Source organism: Orussus abietinus, unplaced genomic scaffold (assembly GCF_000612105.2).
Source record: "Orussus abietinus isolate OABI.00-Male unplaced genomic scaffold, Oabi_2.0 scaffold9, whole genome shotgun sequence".
Taxonomy (NCBI): Eukaryota; Metazoa; Arthropoda; class Insecta; order Hymenoptera; family Orussidae; genus Orussus; species Orussus abietinus.
The window spans coordinates 1,560,533-1,580,592 of NW_019396004.1; the positions used below are offsets into that span (position 1 = coordinate 1,560,533).

A 20,060-nucleotide genomic window follows, 5' to 3' on the forward strand; every position below is an offset into this window, starting at 1 on the left:
AGTTTCACTGAACGCTGCCGCATCAATGCGTCGAAAATCAGGACCGGCAAGTGAAATTAAGTAAAATCAGAGAGAAGTAAAATACTCGTTGAACAAGGTTTGCCACCTCAAGTATAATTTAGGAAGTCGCTCCCAGATGGCGTTCGGGTTATCAGGGAGGGAGTTTCCCGTTAAGGGATTGGCAGAATTGCAAGCATGGCCTAGTTTGCGTCTCTAGCTGTTCGTTGGGTAGATATGGAATAACGAAAGGCGGAAAAGCCGTGGAATGTTGATTCCCTTGGTCGCTGGTGGTAAAACGATGGTAAGAGAGATTTTACAAGCATTTTGTATATTCCCTCAAGGACCCTCTACGTCCGGATTAATCAGCGAAGTTCTCATTTCAGACGGTGACTCCGCCTTTTGACAGATACGTTTTGTTTACCAGTAACCGCTACCGCCCCCGTAGCTCCAGGTCGTGGCTTCGTTTTGCTCCACGAGCCCTGTGAGATACGTCCCAGAGAACTGAGATGCCTCTCCATAGATCCACCTCATAATAACTGAGGTGGCTGGCCGAAACATGCTGAGGTTTCTCTCAAGGCGCAGAGCGAGGAGCGTCAGAGGCCAGTCTGCCTCCTCGCAGATCAAGAACCAACGCCTGCTCAGCAATAAGAATGTCGTTCAATGTAGAGTCATCCTTTTGGATGGCACGGACTTGCCTATCGAACTATCGGTAAGGTTATTTACGTTACGAATGCTATGTTCGAGCAGGAATTGGGTTTTCTCGGCACTCTATGCTCGTCCATCGGTACCGATTGATTTTGCCTGGTTTACTAGCTGGAACCTTTATTGCATCGCTCCATATGCTAACAAACTGTGTTCCATTCCAGAAAAAAGCACTGGCCAGTGATCTGTACGAACAGGTGTTCTATAGTTTAGATCTGATAGAGAAGGATTACTTTGGGTTGCAGTACACCGACAGCAACAATGTACAACATTGGTTGGACCCTACCAAGCCTATTAAGAAGCAGATTAAAAGTATGCGTGTTATTTTTATCGTGTTGATTTCACCAGATTTTATTTTTGATCGATGACATTGATGACGTTTGATGCTGCAGTTGGTCCTCCATATACTCTGCGTCTGAAAGTCAAGTTCTACTCGTCCGAGCCCAATACCTTGAGGGAAGAACTTACCCGCTATCAGTTTTTCCTGCAGCTAAAACAAGATGTCTTGGAGGGACGTTTGCACTGCCCTTACCCAGTTGCCATTCAGTTGGCAGCTCTTGCTCTGCAATGTGAGTGCTCGTTGGATGTTTTCCATGTCACAGGTACTTCAAGTTTCTCAAACAACCTAAAATCATACTCTTCTTTACAAAATCGTTCAGCCGAGCTTGGTGACTACGACCCATCGGTGCACAGCGCGGCGACCGTCTCCGAGTTTCGTTTCGTGCCTAACCAGACCGAGCAGATGGAGTTGGAGATTTTCGAAGAGTACTCGAAGTGTTCCGGTCTCAGTCCAGCGCAAGCTGAATCCGCGTACCTCAGCAGAGCGAAATGGCTGGAAATGTACGGGGTGGACATGCACACGGTTCTAGGGAAAGACGCGTGTGAGTACTCCCTAGGGTTGACTCCAACCGGGATTCTGGTCTTCGAAGGTTCCCAGAAGATCGGCCTGTTCTTCTGGCCCAGGATCGGCAAGCTTGACTTCAAGAAGAAGAAGCTGACCCTGGTGGTCGTAGAGGAGGATGACGAGGGTAGGGGCGAGCAGGAACACACGTTCGTCTTCCGACTGGTCAACGAAAAGGCCTGCAAGCACCTCTGGAAGTGCGCCGTGGAGCACCACGCCTTCTTCCGATTAAGGGCACCGGTGAAGGGTGCCAACGGTAGACAGAATTTCTTCCGAATGGGGTCTAGGTTTCGCTACAGCGGCAAAACCGAGTTCCAGACCACCCAGCTCAACCGCGCTAGGCGCACCGTCCAGTTTGAGCGGCGTCCAAGCCAGAGATACGCGAGACGACAAAGCCACATCCTGAGGGAAAGGCAACGGCAGCAAGTCGATCAAACTCCTCAGTCATCTGCTGGTACGTCCCTATCCCTGAGCCAATTGAGAACCAGCGTCCAGAAAGGGAACCGGGATGGTTAACGATGGCTCTTTGAAGTTCCAGTTCCAGTCAACGAGGAGAACCTTCAGCGGCAGCCAAGCAAGTCCAGCTCGAAGTCCTCCGACTCCAGCGTTCAACGGACCTCGTCTCCGCTGGTGGACTCTCTTCTGAAATCCCTTGCCAAGGAGCAGCAGCCCTTGGAGCCTAGAAATCAAACTGTGATCGCCAGTAACGAAAAGGAAGCCGAGCCCGTCAAGGCTTGCCTAACTTCCGATGCCATATCCGTCCAGCAGCTCCAACCGGTGCCCAACAACCAGGTTGGCGGTGCCTCCTCGCTGCCTCCGCGGACTCCGATTCCCCCCGAGTCGCTGAAATGCAACATCCTAAAGGCAAAAGCTCTCGAGCAGGGGAAGAATTCCAATCTGATCTCCATCACCTCTGTAGAGGGTGGTACCGTGCTCTCCGAGCAGAGCCAATCTTCCGAAGCGGCCACCATTGTCTCGGTGGTAAGGCTCCTGCACAGTCTATTACCTTCTGCGATTAAGGTGACGTGAAAGTGCTGTCAATGAGGTCTCGTTTGTGAAACTTTTCTTTAATTCTACCGAATCGTTTCAGACCTTTCATATCCCCGTTGTAAAGTTTGAAACAATTCGGTACATTCAGCTTAGAACAAAGTTTCATGAACGATTGGCACCTCCGATACAGCTTTCACATCCCCTTAAGAGGTGTCGAACCTTACGTGAACACTTAGGCGATAAGTTATCTCTAGCGACACGTTATCATTGGTTTTCTTTAATTTGTTCGATTTGCCCACTTGGATAACGATAACTTTCGCAAAGGTAAACTCGAGTGTACGAAGTTCCCCCGTTATTCGGTCTTCTGTTCCGTAAGTTACCGCTTGTACGGCTCAAGTAGATAGTTATGGAGTTTGGACACGGCTTAAGCGACACCCTCTTCACCGTTTACACTTAGAGCAAGGTCGGCTCGATTGCGTCCAGCATACTTGTAACTTCCGTTCGAACGTTACAGGGAGGAGACAAATTAACATTGTCGGTCAGTGGTGCAACAGTGGTGCCCCCACCGGTGGACGACGCAGTCACGGTGACGCACTTCTCGGTGGACAGTTGGGGCCAAATCGAGCAGAAGACTACGGCACTCAGTCCTAAAGTAGCGAACCAATCTCAGAACCCTTTCAATCCGTTTATGAATGACACATCTAGTGATGTCAGTATCATTAACGACGTCGTCAGCGAAGAGCTTAGGAAGGACGGCCCCGAAGAGGTGAAGAAGAACACCAACCCGTTCATAGATTCAAACCCATTCCTGGGCCTGTTGAACCCGTTCAAAGATGATCCCCCCGTCCAGGAGAAGAAGACCGAACTCGAGAAGGAAGTGGAGAAGACCAACGGGGCCAGGATCGTAAAAACGGAAGAGATCGAGACGACGACCACGACTCTGGCTCACAAGGTTCGATCCCTTTAAATTTACGATTAACTTCCAACTGCGTCCTTGAAACGACGATTAGCATTCATAAGGCAATTCCCATGAGAGGTGGTCCATTGAACGGAAATCATGGAACGCCTTCCTTGGTCAACATTGTCGGCTTAATCGTAATGCCCTTTTTTTCTTTGTAGCAGGAAACTCTCGCGGTCTCCGATATCAGTCCCTGGCTCGTTTCGGATCCCTCCCAGGCCGCCGCTAGTGCTCCGACACCGTCTAAACACACTGTCATTACTAGGAAAACAGTAATTACCACGCAGCTATAGGTTTGATAAATATATATATATATATAAGATATTTTATTTATGTGCAAACATTCCTGAAAGTAAGATATGTAATGTAGTGATATTTCTTGCCGCATTCGACTTGGGCCGAGTGCGACCTTCGCAATGTTAGATCTAAGACGCCGAGGACGATCAAGACTGGATACAGTGTGAAAGTGGCCTTACTCGTGAAAACTAACAACTTTTGCTAAGTACGAAACCTCTCTTACATGTTTTTGCCCTCGTTACGTGCATTTATGAGCATATATTTAAAATATATGGCATTTTATTAAAAAAAAAAGAAAAAAAAACAGAAGAAAAGTAAAGAGACCTCTCTCAAACTCGCCCGGTTCCCGGTAAACCGCCCGAGTCTCGCAGTTTGCGAATTCCCGGCTAGCCTGAACTTTCTTTGGACTTTCTTTGAACTTTCTTTGAACCTTGCAGCTGTGACCATCGGGAGGTTGTATGGTAAACCGCATTGCAGAGGCGGTTTAAGGTACGACGACCATCGCCGAGAGGAAGAACCGAGAAGTGGCCGTTCAAGAGGCCATCCCTCCCAGCGGTGTAATAAAACAATCATGCCGGCGTAATCTCCGTGTAAAAGCGAATTATTACCAATAGTCGCACGACAATGAAGGAGCTTTTCGGACCGCGAGTCTTCGCCTCGCGAGTCCTGGCCCTCCTTCGGCTTTGAAAGTACCGTCCCCAAGCCCTGGCTGTTCAAGAAGTTAATCCCCCTTTCGAAAAGTGAGCCACTCGGGTGGTGTTAATTTACGACCCACGACCAGCCCGGATCCGGAGGAAGATTTTAGTTGTAATCCAAGGATTAGCCGCAATTTACAGTAAAATCCAATTTACCGATGTTTACTCGCGCCGAAGGAAGGCCTTCGACTCCTTGGCAAAGAGGAGATCATGGGACTGACCATTAATATTAAGTTAATCCGAGTATTAATAATAGATAAAATTGGAAGGATAATGTCGTCTTGAAGTCACGGCGTTCCGATGCGTATCGGCAAATATTGACACGACTCGAGTCGGCTCTCTTGGCCGTACTCGGTGTACAATGGAAAGGTGGCGGTGCCATTTTCTATTTCCGCGGTGGAAACGAATCTTTTGTAAACAAGCCTCAAAGAAGCCGATTTCGCAGAGGACACGTGTCCATAGAATTAATGTCTCTACCATATGGGGGCAGGGTTGGCTTCCTCGAAGAGCTTTGTCAAGGCACAGCCCATCGAGCTCCGAGTCGAGCCCCGAAAGAGAACCGCGCGCGTTTGTGAGGATACACACACTGTCGGCGTTTTTAAGTCACGCCACAGGGGGTGATCTTTGAAAGTGCCGATGTCAATCCGAAAAGCGGATCTTTTAGGGCATGTAACCACCCCGAAAACGATCCCGGACTGGCCGGGGAACGCGCGAAAAAGGACTCGGTCCAACCCTCGCGTTCGGCCCTACAGTCATGACCGTGAAATCGATTCGACTCGGGACACGGAATGCAGAGGGTACCAAGGGTCCGCATTTCACGAGCAAATTCGATGCTTCTTCCACGAGATGACATAATCCTCCTGGTTCAGCTAAGATGACCGGAAGTCCCTGGGACTCGGATATTTCACTGGACTTCCGGGAAGATCCTTAAGGATGCTACCACGGGTGTAAAGTCAGTCCGTTGATGCTTAAAAAATGGATTTAATGCTGCCGTGGACGTAATGTCAGTGCCTCCAGAAATACGGATTTAAGGGTGCCTAAGGGTGGCTCGGGGACCTGGGCACCCGGGTCCAGGATAATCGGTGCGATTTCTTCTCTGGGTGGTTTTTCATCGGGGACTGACAGGACGTCGGCGAGAGGCAAGAAGGCGGCAGGGGTGTCGGATGAAATCCGGAGACCGGCCGAGAGAGTGAGACCACTTAAAAATTACGGGTCTTTGTTCGGTCGCTTTGACCGACCGCCCGACTGCGCGGGGAAATGTTGACATAAATATCGTTTATATACTCGGAATGCCTCGGCGGTATGCCGGGCCGTCGCAGCATTGGTCGTTCCATTACTGGCCGATGGATAAAATGGTAAATCACGCAGCCGGACCATCGGGCACACCCTCGACTCCCCTAGGCCGGGCCTATAACCTCGGCCTCGGGTGTAAACCTCGTCTTATACCCTTGTCCGAAAGACAGCCGACAGTTGTTAAATCACACGATTATGGAATCCTCGACTCCGATGTCGATTTCCACCCTGGCAGTGCTCGGCCGAGGGTATTTAGAAAATGTAAGGACACCGTGGAAGGAAGGATCTAATAAGCTAATTGATTGCAGGGACATTCGTTGCGGCACATCCTGATTATTGGATCCAATCAACGGCTACGGAACCCACAAGAGGACCTGGGAAATGCAAGGACATTGCGGAAGGAAAGATGTCTTCGACCCTGATGGACCATCCGTTACTGCGATGTTCGTGGTAACGATATCGAAGAAAGGACACGTCTTCCCCCCGATGAAGAAGAGATGAGAAGCACTCCTCGCCGCACCTTTCTCGGGACATCGAGTCCTCACGACCTCGACCTCGAATTCGTCTTTACGGTCCAAGATGGCCGACGAGGCTCTGGTGATCTCGTTACAGCCCGAAGCGAGACGAGCGGGGTGTTGAAAGGAAACTGGGCCGGAGCTGGAGGTGCAATCCGTTATGTCGATACCCAGAGCGACACTTGTTTCCGTTTAAGAAATTCGGGCCCTTTGAGGTCGACCCGACATTCGGGGGGACCGGACTCGAGGAACGAGGCCGTTGAAAGATAAAACCGCACAATGCGCCGCGGGACCCTGTCCCGAACAATCTCGTTTCCCCGAAACGGCCAGAAGCGGAGTCACAGAAAGCTCTGTGTCCTCCGGGCCTCCATCCCGGTCCGGGACCTCTATTTTCCTCTCTTTTTACGTCAACGCTCCCGGATGAAAATGCCCATTTTCTTGGACTCCACAATGCGGCCCGTGACAACGCGGAAACGCGGATACACGAGTGCACCGATCCGCGAGGACTATTCCGGACAGGGGAAATTAATGGAGATTGTCGAGAGGGTAGAATCTATTTTCGCGTCCTGAATGTAGTCCTTCGCGAAAGGGGTCCTCGTGTTTCGTGATATTTATTCCTCTTCTTATGGACCCTCGACGAGATCTAATGTCCGGTGTCTGGCCTCCTCTCGCCCGGGCGGCGGTTTTTTGCTCACCGGATTCGGGCTTGGATTCGTTAGGTTTATATCAAAGCTCTTTACGAGTTTACCTGGAAATGCGCGGGGCCGTGCGTTTCTGGAAGAAGCAATTATCCATGTTAATTCGGGAGAGGATAGAGGTGGACCGTTTGATCGGTCCGACCTTGCTGGTCCACGTCTCGGAGGACCAGGTCTGGTCCAGCGGCCAAACCGGACAGATGCCTCCCTTCCTGGAGGCTGAAGACACAAATCATATCCTACCACCGTCTACCGACTTATACAGCAAACTGAAGTGACCTCCGTCGTCCTTTTACCAAGAGCCTTCCGACCGAGTCCGAGTCATTTACCAAGAGGGGCCTTTTCTACCGAAGCGTTTCCGACGTCACTGAAACAAAGGCAAAAGGGTACCGCCGATTAAAAATCACCCCTGGGGCCGTTTTCGGTCGGTCGGCCTGTCTGCTCCTTCGAAATACGAGTTTTCACCACTGGGGGAAATGGATCACCGGCTGGGAAATGGAAAAATGGCTCCGGGCTGCTTGGCGCTTCTTCGAGCGAAATGCCGCTTGAAGTACGAGGACCACTCATCGAAGCAATGTCCTGCAGGATTCTGGACATCGATTTAATTCATATATCGTAAAACCTGATTTAATCGGGGTGTATTAACGAGATTTTCTGGAGGTCCGATTGTCTTGTCGGTGCTATCTGGATTTATCTGAGAAGAAAATAGACCATTAGCAAGGAAACGGGAAAATGGCTGCCGAGTGACTTTTAACACGAGGATCCTTAATCGAAGGACATCTGTGAATATGGGTACGAGGGTCAGTCAGGTGCTTGGTGAGAAAAACGATGTTCTGTCCCCAGGAGCACCGCAGAGGTCGGTCCTAATTCGTGTACCCGTCAAACCTGACCAAATCGGGCTTGGATTAACGAGATTCCCTGGATCTGCGTCAGCCTTGTCGGAGCTAATTGGCTTTACCTGACGAATTGTTTGGCCAACTCGGCATTTGGCAAATTCGCGAAAATCCGACCGCCGCCCTCGTAATATACAGGGTCATAATATTTGCCGGCAACGATCCCGGATAATTCGGAGCTTGGCTTGCCGAAAGCCTTTTAATCCTCCCAATCCTTTCAATCCTAACGGTTAAGCGACTGTCGGAAGTCGAATCAATTCCTGGACTTCCGATTCAAAGAAGGCTCCCCGGAGATATGCCGAAGGGAATCCTTCCAGTCGTGTCAGGAAACCTGGAGAAGCGTCACTAAATGTTTACCCGAGGTACTAAATATCGATGTGAGAAATTAAATATCGACTTCAGGAACTAAATATCGACGTAAGAAATTAAATATCGACTTCAGGAATTAAATATCGACGTGAGAAATTAAATATCGACTTCAGGAATTAAATACCGACTTCAGGAATTAAATATCGACTTCAGGAATTAAATATCGACTTCAAGAATTAAATATCGACTTCAGGAAATGAATATCGACTTAAAGAAATAAATATCAAGGTCTCAGGTCGATCCGAGAAAGCAATAATTTCGGATAACTCGAGATGACAAAAGGCTGCCCTTTTTCCAGCCTCGAAGGGACTTCCCGGGGAGCCGTAAAAATCAAAGTCGCGGCTGAAATGCGAAAGATCTTTCCGAAATTTCTCGCCTGGCGATGACTGTCGTTCGGCAGCACTTGTGTCAGGTCCCTTTTCGAGACGCCACACAAAAGTCAGGTTGCGTAATGGCCCCACGTCACGGAGAGACGGCACTCTTTGATTTTCGAAATTCTCACGGCTCCCGCCGACGTCCCTAGGCATCCTGGGGAATCACAGCCTCCCTTTATCCCTAGCCTGAGGAAGCAACAGGTCGTACTGTGGCCAAGCGTTGTCATTCCGGCTTTTCCGTAACCCAGCAGGCTCTCTTTGCCATTTTTTAACGCGATCCGTATTCTTCGCAAATGCGTATCTATAAAATAATGTGAAAAGATAGCGTTAAACATTAACACCGCGAGGTATAAAATAAGCGCTGGTTCTCAAAGGAGTATATGTATATATCCAGAAGGAAAGAATTACTTATAAGTTGGGACTAGAAAATTCTTAAATAATTTATGGCTAATATTTATGATACTTCAATCAAAGAGAGCGTTTTCCTCCGGCAGAGGATTTGTTTAATTTTTTTTTTTTCGAGGTAGATCACATTTAGGAGAGAATTGTGCCGAGCCCTGACCTCGCTCAATGAGGATGTTTGATTTTTGAAAGAGCGTTTCGGGGCGCCCGGATTAAAAATGGAGATCGAGGATGAATCGGGAGCCGAGGATGATCCATTTTTTACCTCCAGAGACGTGAGCGATTAGCCGCTTAACGGAGGGCGCACAAATGGAAAACAAACAGAGATTCCCGCCGGTCATTGTGCTCGCGATTATCCCGTTTCAATCCGACAGACCATTGTCTACAAATTGCCGGTAACAAACGAGGACCTGCTCGGCTGCATTATATACACGCGAGACTCCCGATCCTTAACCTAAACCGGGCTTAACCGTGGAACTAAAATCGAGAGTCAGCCGAGTTCTTCCCTCCCATCAGGGAAATGATTAATGACGTGTGAGATGGTCTGTCGGTAACCTCGTCCGTTTGTCGGCCCATTTTGTGGGCCTCCGCGTCCAGGACTTGGAAAAACAAAAGCAGATATTGCTTTTCGAATTCTTCCCCGGTATCAACGGGAGGCTGCGAAATAAAAATCTGGCCGGAAGGAAGAATCAAAATTTCATTTAGAAGAACAAATGAAATGCTTTCCGAATCTTTCCCGAGCATTAAAGGGTGCCTGGGAATGTAGGAACCCGCCAGGAGGCGGAACCAAGATTTCACCTCTAAAAATCTTCAAGTAATTCGTCATTCAAGCCGTTAAATCGAGCAAACCGAGGCCGCGTCTCGAATGTCTTCCTCGGTTTTCGAAAAGATCCTCCGCGATCCGCGCCAGCGTGTGAAAACTGCAAAACTTCGGCCCATTAGCTCCGAATACAGGAGCATTGTCGAGGGCATTGTTGGTTGGAGGTACGATCTCCTTTTTAGCCCCGGTTTCTTTACGGATCTGGACGCCTTGGGTCATCTTCGGGATGCTCCTATTCCAGGATCATCTTTCCTGGGAGAAAACGAAAAAACGGCAGTCAAGAGGGGAACGGCGTATTCCTCGATGCACCTGACCCAGAATCAGGTCCTGCGGAAGGGTCCAACCTTCCCAGGACTTTCTCAAAGATCCATCAAAGCAGGTCACTCGAACGAGCAAAATGAAAGTCCAGTAACGTCGTGTGCAGAACCGCGGCGAAGAGTTTGGCACGCGATGCTCTCTTTTGCCGTATCTCCAACATAGATCTAACGATCCCCTAGCTACTTTTTAACCACGAGCTTTTTTCCGGAGTATTTGGCTTGCAATTACCGCTTGGAAGTGGCCTAAGCAAGTTAAGTCATCTACGCGTGAAGGATAAGCTCCCTGTATCCGTACATTGAAATTTTCCCTTAAGGGTCCAGAAAAATCAGCTCCGCCATCTTGGATTTCGATCTCAGAGACGAGAAAATTCCCAACGAGTGTTTGGCTACTTTCTATAGTTTTCGTCGATATGGGAGCGTTATACCGATATCATAAACCAAGCAGCCAATATATCTAGTAAATGCTTAGTCTTTTAGCGTCGGAATTTCCTTTGACAAACATTTACCTCGTAAAATGTCTTCAGGGTGTTTTATATGATTTTTCGCCTTTGATGGCAAAATCCAAGATGGCCGCCCTGGCTTTACCAGTTATAAGCGAATTCGGGAGTCGAGGTGCGACCCTTCTAAGATCCGTCACTTATAATTCTATTAACTCGGGAAGGGGCAATGGACACGTCCGTAAATCATCCCGAGGGTGTAAAAAACGAGGGAAACCGCAAAATTTGGGCGGTGCTCGAGTTCCTCCTGGGCGTCGGTTGCGGCTCCACGTGGGAGTAGTGTTTACCAGGGGTGCAATTTACCCCTCGTGGAGTCGCTAAGCGGCTTATTAGTGGACAATGTGGCCCTGGCCGACCAGCCAATGGAAGAAGGGTTGCGCAGGGCCTGGGCACCGGGTTTGCAATTTCTTACGGCGCTGCCAACTTGTCAGATTTACGACCAACCTGGACATGTGTCGTCCAGCAGGACCCAGGGTGTTCCTGCGAGCAGCGGGACAGAAGGGCCTTTCGAAAGAGAGCCTTCGCTTCGTCCTTTCGCCGGAAAAACGAGGGAAGGGCTCGACAGGGGTGGTTTTAAGTAGCTAAAAATTTCCTCGATGATCGATGGATCCTCCCTAGAGGATCCATCGCCAAAGGCTACCGGGGAACTCGAGGAGATTGCATTATCTACGATGCACCGATGCGCCTGAAAAGGGTACAGATAAGGGAGGCTGAACAAACAGAGATCCAGATTGCCAAAAGTGTGGAGATACCTCGTCCCGAACGTCCCCATGTAGGGTCCCCTTCACTTTCATGGGAACCCTTCTTTTTTTTTCTCGATGCACTGCCCACGACCGAAGGTGCACTTTCACACCTGCAAGGATTTCCTAGTTAGGCCCGAATGGTACCGATTTTCTTCGAGACAAACGGGGGATGTCGGCGCATAGTGCAGCCCATTTGTCCCTCATTGTAGGAGGCAGATCGCTGTGAACGGTCCGAAGCTGTCCGGACCCTTCGCGAACGTGTCCGATCGCTTTGTGTCGGCCTAATAATGGCCCCCTTGTATCGGTAGCGCAAAAGTGTCGTCACCTTAGCCGACGATAATCACTTTACAGCCACCATAAACCCAGTGACTTTGTGAGCCGGGAGCGAAAGCCCTGGAATCTTTAGGTCGTCGGCCGGTACCGTTCGGGACAATCGAGATGGTCCAGGACCTTTACGGATTTATGGTACCGAGACTGTGGATGAACTCGGATCGCCATGGGAAAGTCTTGCTCCTTGGCTCCATTGACAAAATTACCACGTCACGGTTTCTCTTCTGAATCCGATGATCGGTTGATAGCTTCGGTGACGGACCACGTGCGAGTGGTGGTACCGAGAGTGTGGACGAATTTCGGATTTATTTATATTTATGACATTTAATCGCAATGCGCAATTTATGGTACCGAGATAAATCCGACGTGACGATGATGCTTTGATAGTGGATAACGATCCAAGTATCGATCTCGATGCGAATGCGCGCCTTCGAGGAAAAGAGACGTTTCTCGTGGGATCCCCGAAATTTGCATACGCTTAGCCCGGGATTTTTTAATCGGGTGGACAAATAAGTGGCTCGGGGGTCTTACTCAACGAGTTGAGATTCTTCTACGCGCCAGTACTCGACATAATTAACCGCAAGCAAGGCGTTGCACATACGCGCGAGCTCGCTCGCGAAACGCCTGTAATTACGCTCGCGACACCGCTACCTCGCCCTGGACGTCCCGTGTCTTATGTGTTTTCATAATCGACGCATAATGCGTGTACATTTCGCGAACATGCCGGCATAATCGCGACAAGACGAGGGTGGCGGCGCGACACCGAAATCGAGAGGACGCGCCTGTCTTCGGGAACGCTTTGCCGAACTCGACGAAGGTGACGGGTTTACATTGGGGGAAAAAAAGCCTCGAGAGATCGGAGAAAAATTCCACAAATACCGTGCAATTATCATTATTGGGTTACACCTCATGATGGACACCTAAATCAGATTTTTGCAACGACTGGGAGTCCCAAGGAAATCGGACTTTCTGAATAGGTTGCAGCCAATCCAAGAAACGATGTCACATTCTCGACATCTTCGCTACCCTGGTGAATTAGTGAAAATTATCGATTTTCACTAGGATGAAAAGTGTCCAGAGGGAAGAAAAAAAATTCTACAGAGACCAAATTATTATAATTGTTGGATTACGCCTCATGATGGACACCTAAATCAGATTTTTGCAGCGATTGGAAGAGGTCATAGGAGATTAAGCTCCGTTCGGAGGAATCGATCGAGGCACCGAAATCGAGGGTCACATCGATTAAGGTCGTTAAGGGCAGTCCTTCATTAGTGTAGGTGGCGGCATTCGCTCGAAGGGGCTGACAAATGGAGCCTTCCCGAAACGTGGGCATTCCAGAGAAAGGCTCGCGCCATATCGTAGACCTTAAGAAGTCCCTCTACCTAGGGCCAGAATCGGCAGGAGAGCGAGAAGGAGGAAGACATAAAAGGATCCCCTTGCCCGAAGGTGGGAGCGAGAAGGTCGAGAGGTAAGACCCTCCAGCCACAAAGGGTCTCTCTATCCTCCGCCGCTGGATCCCTCGATCCCCTTCGGGGGTTGATTTATGGGATCGTGGTGGGGAGGGCGCATGCGCAGGCCGTGCCCTGCACCATCCACCATAGACCATCCTCGGATCCCCACCATGGGCTACACCCCCCGTTACACCGGACTCCCGTAGAGCCCCTTCCAACCTCCTTCTTCCTCGGTTGTCCACTCGGTTATTAAAACCGAGACGACACGCTCGCCAACCGGCAATTATCTCCTGGACCTTCGTCCCCGAAGGTTCCTCGGACCTAAAAAGGGAGAACTAGGAGCAGGAAGCCGAAGCCGAGATTTCCACACTCCGCGACGGTTCTGCGGATATTCCCCTATCCGCAGGGAAGATCGACCGATGTCACGGGAGGAAAGTTTACGCGGAATCGTTTCTCCCGGCGAGGTTTTCTGCATGTCGACGGTCGTTTAATTTGTGGTCCTTTGCTCGCTGCAATTTGGGCTCGATGTGGTAATCAAGACTCGCCAGTGATTCGTGGATTAATCCGAGGAGGGCCAAGGGCCAAGAGGGACTCCAGGACGGGGCAGGAACTCCGAGGCTGATCCGACGTCATGGCCCAAGTGATGCAGTACCAGCAGGTGCGAGTTTGTACACTATTCTTCAATTTTCGACATTTTAATACCGATCAATATTCCTCAATGTTGATTTACGCGGTTAGTTTAGGGCGGTACGTTCTGTACGCTGTAAGAAATATTTCGAGCCTTCGGTTAATGTCGCTTAGATTTAATGGTAGATCTAATTAAATGACAAACCTGGCACGTTTGATTCAGAGTATTTTCTACGTTGATTGAAATGTCTTCCGGTATTAATTGAACGATCGGTAGTGGATTAATAAAATAAACGAGTCTGGGAGAGCGAACTAACTTTCGGTTCGCTCTACCGAGACGGTTTCTTAAGTGAACCGCATCGAACGACTTTATTCAATGAATGGATTATTCTTTCCGCACCTACGATTGATCTTCCCGAAGTAGTTCCATCCAGGCACGTTCGGTTAACCAGGTTGTCGTAAATGTTAATCGGCTAACGTGAGTTAGTAAGATTTCCCGTATTTCTTTTTCGATATCTCCCTCGATCTCGCCGTCGGCACGGCTCACCGATCGGGGTGTTTTTTTCTGCCGACATCGGCCTCGGGAAATCGCGTGTTGCTGGACAACCGGTGGCGAACCGGTCGACTCCAACGAGGCAATAACGATTATCGGCACGATATTGATTCATAACCTGCATGAACCGGGAGGTCGACGTTTCTCGAGAGATGTCGAGACGTTCGCGCAACGTGCGATTATCGACGTAGAAATTGCGACGCTCGACTTTCGTAACGTAGCGAGGCCCTCTCCACGTTAGAAGAGGCCTAGGCTGAAGCAGATACAAGCCTTAACATTTACCCAAACACCTGGAACATAAATAAAACTGTTAACACTCTTGTACCCCGTTAGCGTACAACCGCGCCGTCGAGCGCGATGTGTATCCAATCACGATCGCGCTCCTTTCCTACGATTTTCCCGCCCAGTGATGCATGATGCCAGAAAATGATCCGAATGAAAGTTGTTCCCAGGGATATACCGAGGAACTTTTATAAGGAACATTATTTAAGATTACGAACGGTTGAGGCGGAATCGGCCGTGGTAGCGCAGCGCTGTTCAGGCTAAGGAGGACGCAGAGCGCCAACATTGAACGGCGTCTTTTCTTGCAGATGTGCATGCCGACGATGTCACCGATGCCAGGGATGACAGCGATGTCGAGTCTGTCGATGCCCATGCACCAGCACCACGTGATGGAGTACGGTGCATCGGGGATGCACTATCACCAGGCTTACAATCCTCCTATGGGGTCGCACCATCACCTGCAAAGTGGAGGGCAGACCAGTTACTGGTTTCCTGGGACGAGCAGCAGTCACAGTCAAATGTCGGAGCCGTTGACAGCGCCGGCATACACGATGTCAACAATGGCAGCGAGTACGTGTTCCTGGACAGCCCAAGCTCAACTGGGTCCTGCCATTCAGCATTATCCTCTGCCTCCTAGTCCACCTGAGTTACCTGCGAGTCCTCAGAGTGGACACGCGGCTGCCTATCAGTGGCCTTTGACTCCACCTTCGGAGCACCTCCTGGCGTCGCAGGACGACGCCAAGCAGGGCAGGAAGTGCACCAGGTGCAGGTGCCCCAATTGTCAGGTGGATGGCGGGAATCAGCTGGGGGCTGACGGGAAGAGGCAACACCTCTGCCACGTTCCTGGATGCGGCAAGGTGTACGGGAAGACCTCGCACCTGAAGGCCCACCTCAGGTGGCACACCGGGGAGCGACCCTTCATCTGCAACTGGCTCTTCTGCGGGAAAAGGTTCACCAGGAGCGACGAGCTCCAGCGGCACCTTCGCACCCACACCGGGGAGAAGAGGTTCTCCTGCTCCACCTGTGGGAAGAGGTTCATGAGGAGCGACCACCTGACGAAGCACGTGAAGACCCATGAGAACCAGAGGAGGAAGTCGGGGAAGAAGGAGGCGAACAAGGAGAACAGCATCCCTCCTGGGAGGGAGGACGAGGGTCCTGTGGTCCAATTTCCTGTTGGACATTACGCCCTGGCGTAGGAAGGAATCATGAATTTTATTGCTGAAGAAGATGCCTCCAGGAGATGGTGCCAGGTACGGTGCACCAGGGATGACGCGCTACCAAGACTACCACGACGGTCCCTTGGTCCAGCTTCCTGTTGGACATTACGCCATGTAGGAGGAGGCGATGAAAGCCGTCGAAGAAGAATGTGCCTTGAGGAGAAGGTCGAGGCCTCCTGGGGATGAGTAGTACTTTTTGGAAGACCAAGACCAAGATCAATTCCGCTCATCAACGAGTCCGCATCTTGGTTGGGGATGGGAATCCTCACCTCTGAAAACCTGTCCGCATTGGCCTCGGCCCGATCTCGGATAGTTCCTGATCTCTAATTGTAATTACCTGTAAATACCCTATTGTACATTGATGTAAATTACGCCGAGCGTTGTAACTTATAAGTCTATCGTTAGAGATTAAAAGCGACTGACTCCTGAAACAACGGCTTATGATTTCACCCCCGTGGCAATATGTCGGGATATCCTTAAGACTTGACATTCGGATGAGCAGATGTACGTGTCTAGGAGGTCGAGAAGAGGCTCCCGCGGGAGGGTCTGGAAGACACCTGCCGGGCACGTCGGGAATCGCGCGGGCTTCCCGAGGGATGGACCCCGGGGATATTGTGGGCCCGCGAGGGCGTGTTGGAGGATGTATCGTGTGACAGGAAGATGTCAGAATCTGATATATGACGAGGGGATGATTCGTTATTATGTGGAGTTCGGCAGAAGATCTCGGAACTTGGACCCGTTTCGGGTCCCTCTGTTCCTTCCAAGTCCTCGAATAAAAAGAGCCCAATAAACATCATGCCCCAAGACAAGGAGCGAACACCCCCCGATCACCCTTTTCGAGAAATAGAATTTTCAAGAGAAGGAGGGCCTCGCATCGGTATTGTCGAGAGCGCGTCCCAGGGGGCAGGTTGGCTCGGAAGTTTCGCGAAGCGCCGTCAGATGGCGGCAGCGTGCCGAGCCCGGGTCGTCCGGGGGCTATTAAAGGGGCGGTGCGCGCTCGGCCCCGGCAAAGATTCATGGCTGGCGCGTAGGCAATAGAGAGGGTACAAAAGTGGAATAAAACAAAAAGCGGGCCGCGCGGCCCGCGGAGTAAATTATAGGGAAATACAGGAGGGAGACGAGGGCGAGGGAGCGAGAGAGAGGGAGCGCGGGCGGGGCGGCGGAGCGAGCGAGACGGCGAGCGAGGGGGAGGAGAAGGGGAGCGAGGGAGAGCGGGGCAGAGCGGGAGGGCATGCGGGCGGACCGCGGGGGTTTCCAGGAGTGGAAGGAGGCACGCCGCGAGGGGGCGCGGAGGGGGAGGGTGGGGTGGCGCCACGGCAATTCCAGAGTCGCGTTCAACCGGGTACGCGGAACCCGCGGAACGCAAAGTTAGTAAGTGTAAGAGATCGAAAGAGAGGGCCGGCTCGTTCCCGGACGCGGTCCCGCAACTCTGGCCGGCACCTCCACGTGGCGGACCTAGTGCGCTCGGGGACCCTCGCGGACGCGCCCCTGCCCCCTCGGCCGACCTCGCGGGAATGGAGACGTGACCGGCGGGTCTCGACGAGTCGGCTACTCCGAGCACCTCGGGGCGCCCGCACGTATGCGGGTCTCGTCCGGTGGACCGGTCTAACGGAAAGGACCGCGCGATTGGTCGAGGCCACGCGGCTCGTCGCCCGGGCCCAGGGGAAACGCCGCGCCTGTTGGCCCCTTCCGGCCGGGGTGCCGGTCTCGCGCCGGTTCCGGCCGCCGGACCGGACGCGCCTCGCCATTGGCCCGGACCTGTCGGGAATCGCGCCACCGACGACCACGTGACCGCGACCGCGGCCATCGACGCCGTCACCCCTCCGACCCCTAAGTACTCAGTCCGTCGTCCGACGAGTTCCTAATCGCACGCGGAAGGAATTTCTCTCTCTTTATCTCTCCCTCTCTTTCTCTCTCTCGGGCGCGGCACGGTGAGCTCCTGGTGCGCGCGAGTCCTGGAACTTCGTCCGGTCGTATTACGATTTTTGTCGCCGTCTCCTACGCGCGAGTGTGAAAAGTCGAACCATCCAGGACCTCCGGGGAAGGTGAGCGACTCGTGGATGATATCGCGCCGGGGATCGGACTTATCAGGGCCAGGAAGCTGCCCGGAAGCCGCCTCGAGGTCGATCTTGGAGGATGCTCCCGCGTCCCGGCCTCTCCGCCGCGGAGGACCTCGCGGGGGGCCGCGGTCCTTGTTGAATACCAAGGGAGAAGAGCTGAGGACCTGCGAAGGATCTCTCAGGCTGCGTCCCCGGACTCGGGGACGGCCACGCGTCAGGACATCCAAGACGACCTGGAGGCCGAAGTCGGGGGCGGCGGGGGCCGCAGGGCCGGCAGCCCGACATCCCTAAACGCCATTAACGTGAGTACGGAATTTATGGGACGTATGTTGATTGTTTATCATCAATGTACTCGACTGTTTTTATTCGGTCTAAGTGTTCCTACGTGGAGAGGTTTGTCAACCTGACCAGATGAACGGACTCTCCAGGGAGAACCTTTAAGGTGATACGAAAACAACGTCCATGAAGTCAATTTATAAAACTTTTCTGTTAACCAGGTGTACCGAGCCCTTCTAAATTTCACCACGTGAGCGTGGAGACCTCGAGATAAGTCCTGGCACTCGTTCAATCTATACAAAAGAAAATTAATAAAACGTATAAACAAATTTTTAAAAATTGAAATTTTATGCGGGTAAACGAAATTCCTCCCGAGCGAGTGTCTCTTGAGGAGGTCTAAGCACGTTTATTGCGTAGTTAAATAAACTCTAGGTATATCACGATCTTTAGTATTTATTTCACCGATTATTGGGGTGGTCGGGACTATTGCGCCATTGTTGTGTATAATTTTGTCGGTATTTCGGGTTACCTGGCGCACTGGTATGTTCAACTCGTAGACGCTCGTCGCCCCGGCTAACCGCTGCCAATATAATAAACGTTACTATGTTACTAGTCTCGTTTAACGCCAACCATACATCACGCGTTCTTCACGGACCTACCTGCTCGGCTACAGTCTCCTCCAGAAAGACGCAATATCGCCCCCCGTCGGTGGCGTCGAAAACCCGCCGGCTTTACGACCACCTGCGAACTCTCATTTTTGTACCTCTGAGAGGAGTAATTTTTGGCGCGCCTACCGATTCCTACCTGGGAACCTGCAGAGAGACCGAATGTCTATGGTATCCACCCACCATGCGTTTGTAAAAACGAAAAGAAGCCGATTTAATTCCCAATGATCCTCGGTCAGAGAAACCAAGATGGCCGCCGCGGGTCGCGCGACGCGGCGTAGCTGCCCTATCGTCCGATTCCGTATCTCTCGCGCGTTTAGCTCAGGTCGGCATTAAAGTAACGGCTACATTGGCTTTGACCCGGCCTTTCGAGTCGGGCCATTACTTTTGCCGGGGCCTGTAAGTTCCGTAAGGTCTTCCTTTCACGGACGGACGCGCCGAAAAACGGGCAAACGGACGCCGGGATATAGGAACGGCGTGCCGGCACTCCGCGGGCGCGCGCTGACACACCCTCCACACAAATCTAATTAATTTATATCCCGCGAGAGGCGCCACCAAGGACCGTAGTCCGCCTACAAAAGAGAGAACCTTCCGCGGGGTTGATTGCCTCTCGAGTCGAGCCTTCGGGAGGATCCTTTTCCTTTTTTTCTTCTTTTCCCTTTGTTATGTCGACGTCTCGAAGGGAGCGTCCTCTTTCGGCGCGTCCTCAAAATGGCGGCGCACAGGGCTCGCGCGGTGGGATGTCACGGAGTACCCTTTGGCGCCGGTTTTTCGGACTCGATTGTTGAGGTAGGGCTTTTGATTCGATTTTGATGGATAATACGTCGATATCGCGCCTCGGGTCGGTAGAGTCTGCCCGCCGGAAAATCCACAATGGGGCTCCGGTCATTAGTGGTCTACCTCGACCGACTTTGCGTGAACTTTGCACCTGCAAATTGCCGCCTCGACGGCCCCCCCTCTCCTCCCTCCGCAACTGCGGATCATTACGTGGAAGAGTGACGCCGCGCACCACGGGCACCTTTCAAGTCGTGAGAATGGACGAGATACGATGTGTGTAGTGAAGGTGGGCACACGCGGCTGGGTGTGTTTCCGTATACGTGGCTATGTATAACTAAAATGTAAAAAACGGGAGGTTCGA

At 51.5% G+C, this 20,060-nt stretch overlaps 2 protein-coding genes across 4 annotated transcripts; both read left to right on the forward strand.

The window, feature by feature from the left end:
* Positions 1-205: 205 nt before the first annotated feature.
* On the forward strand, positions 206-4,561 carry LOC105701061 (band 4.1-like protein 5). 3 transcript variants are annotated; one of them, XR_001104178.1, is made up of 9 exons: positions 206-301; positions 384-709; positions 867-1,014; positions 1,095-1,271; positions 1,362-2,057; positions 2,136-2,584; positions 3,108-3,545; positions 3,713-4,053; positions 4,286-4,561. XR_001104178.1 is itself a non-coding variant. In XM_012427483.1 (8 exons), exons 2-8 carry the CDS (start codon positions 557-559, stop codon positions 3,842-3,844), a joined length of 2,193 nt encoding a protein of 730 aa, XP_012282906.1. In that variant the 5' UTR covers positions 206-301; positions 384-556; the 3' UTR covers positions 3,845-4,174. The 3 variants fall into 3 exon arrangements, 2 of the variants coding, with proteins under 2 accessions (XP_012282906.1, XP_023290108.1); XM_012427483.1 differs by lacking the exon at positions 4,286-4,561 and having other exon boundaries at positions 3,713-4,174; XM_023434340.1 differs by lacking the exon at positions 4,286-4,561 and having other exon boundaries at positions 3,716-4,174.
* Positions 4,562-13,873: 9,312 nt separating this feature from the next.
* LOC105700764 (transcription factor Sp5-like) lies at positions 13,874-15,973 on the forward strand. The gene is made up of 2 exons (XM_012426918.2): positions 13,874-13,900; positions 15,013-15,973. The coding sequence occupies exons 1-2, from the start codon at positions 13,874-13,876 to the stop codon at positions 15,898-15,900; spliced, it is 915 nt and encodes a 304-aa protein (XP_012282341.1). The 3' UTR covers positions 15,901-15,973.
* Positions 15,974-20,060: the final 4,087 nt, after the last annotated feature.

Excerpts from the sequence above, each read along its gene's own strand:
- LOC105701061 (XM_012427483.1), top strand. The coding sequence starts at position 557 with ATGCTGAGGTTTCTCTCAAGGCGCAGAGCGAGGAGCGTCAGAGGCCAG. Across the intron at positions 710-866 it reads ACTTGCCTATCGAACTATCG|AAAAAAGCACTGGCCAGTGA; the intron begins GTAAGGTTATTT and ends GTTCCATTCCAG. Across the intron at positions 2,058-2,135 it reads AACTCCTCAGTCATCTGCTG|TTCCAGTTCCAGTCAACGAG; the intron begins GTACGTCCCTAT and ends GGCTCTTTGAAG.
- LOC105700764 (XM_012426918.2), top strand. The coding sequence starts at position 13,874 with ATGGCCCAAGTGATGCAGTACCAGCAG. Across the intron at positions 13,901-15,012 it reads AAGTGATGCAGTACCAGCAG|ATGTGCATGCCGACGATGTC; the intron begins GTGCGAGTTTGT and ends CTTTTCTTGCAG.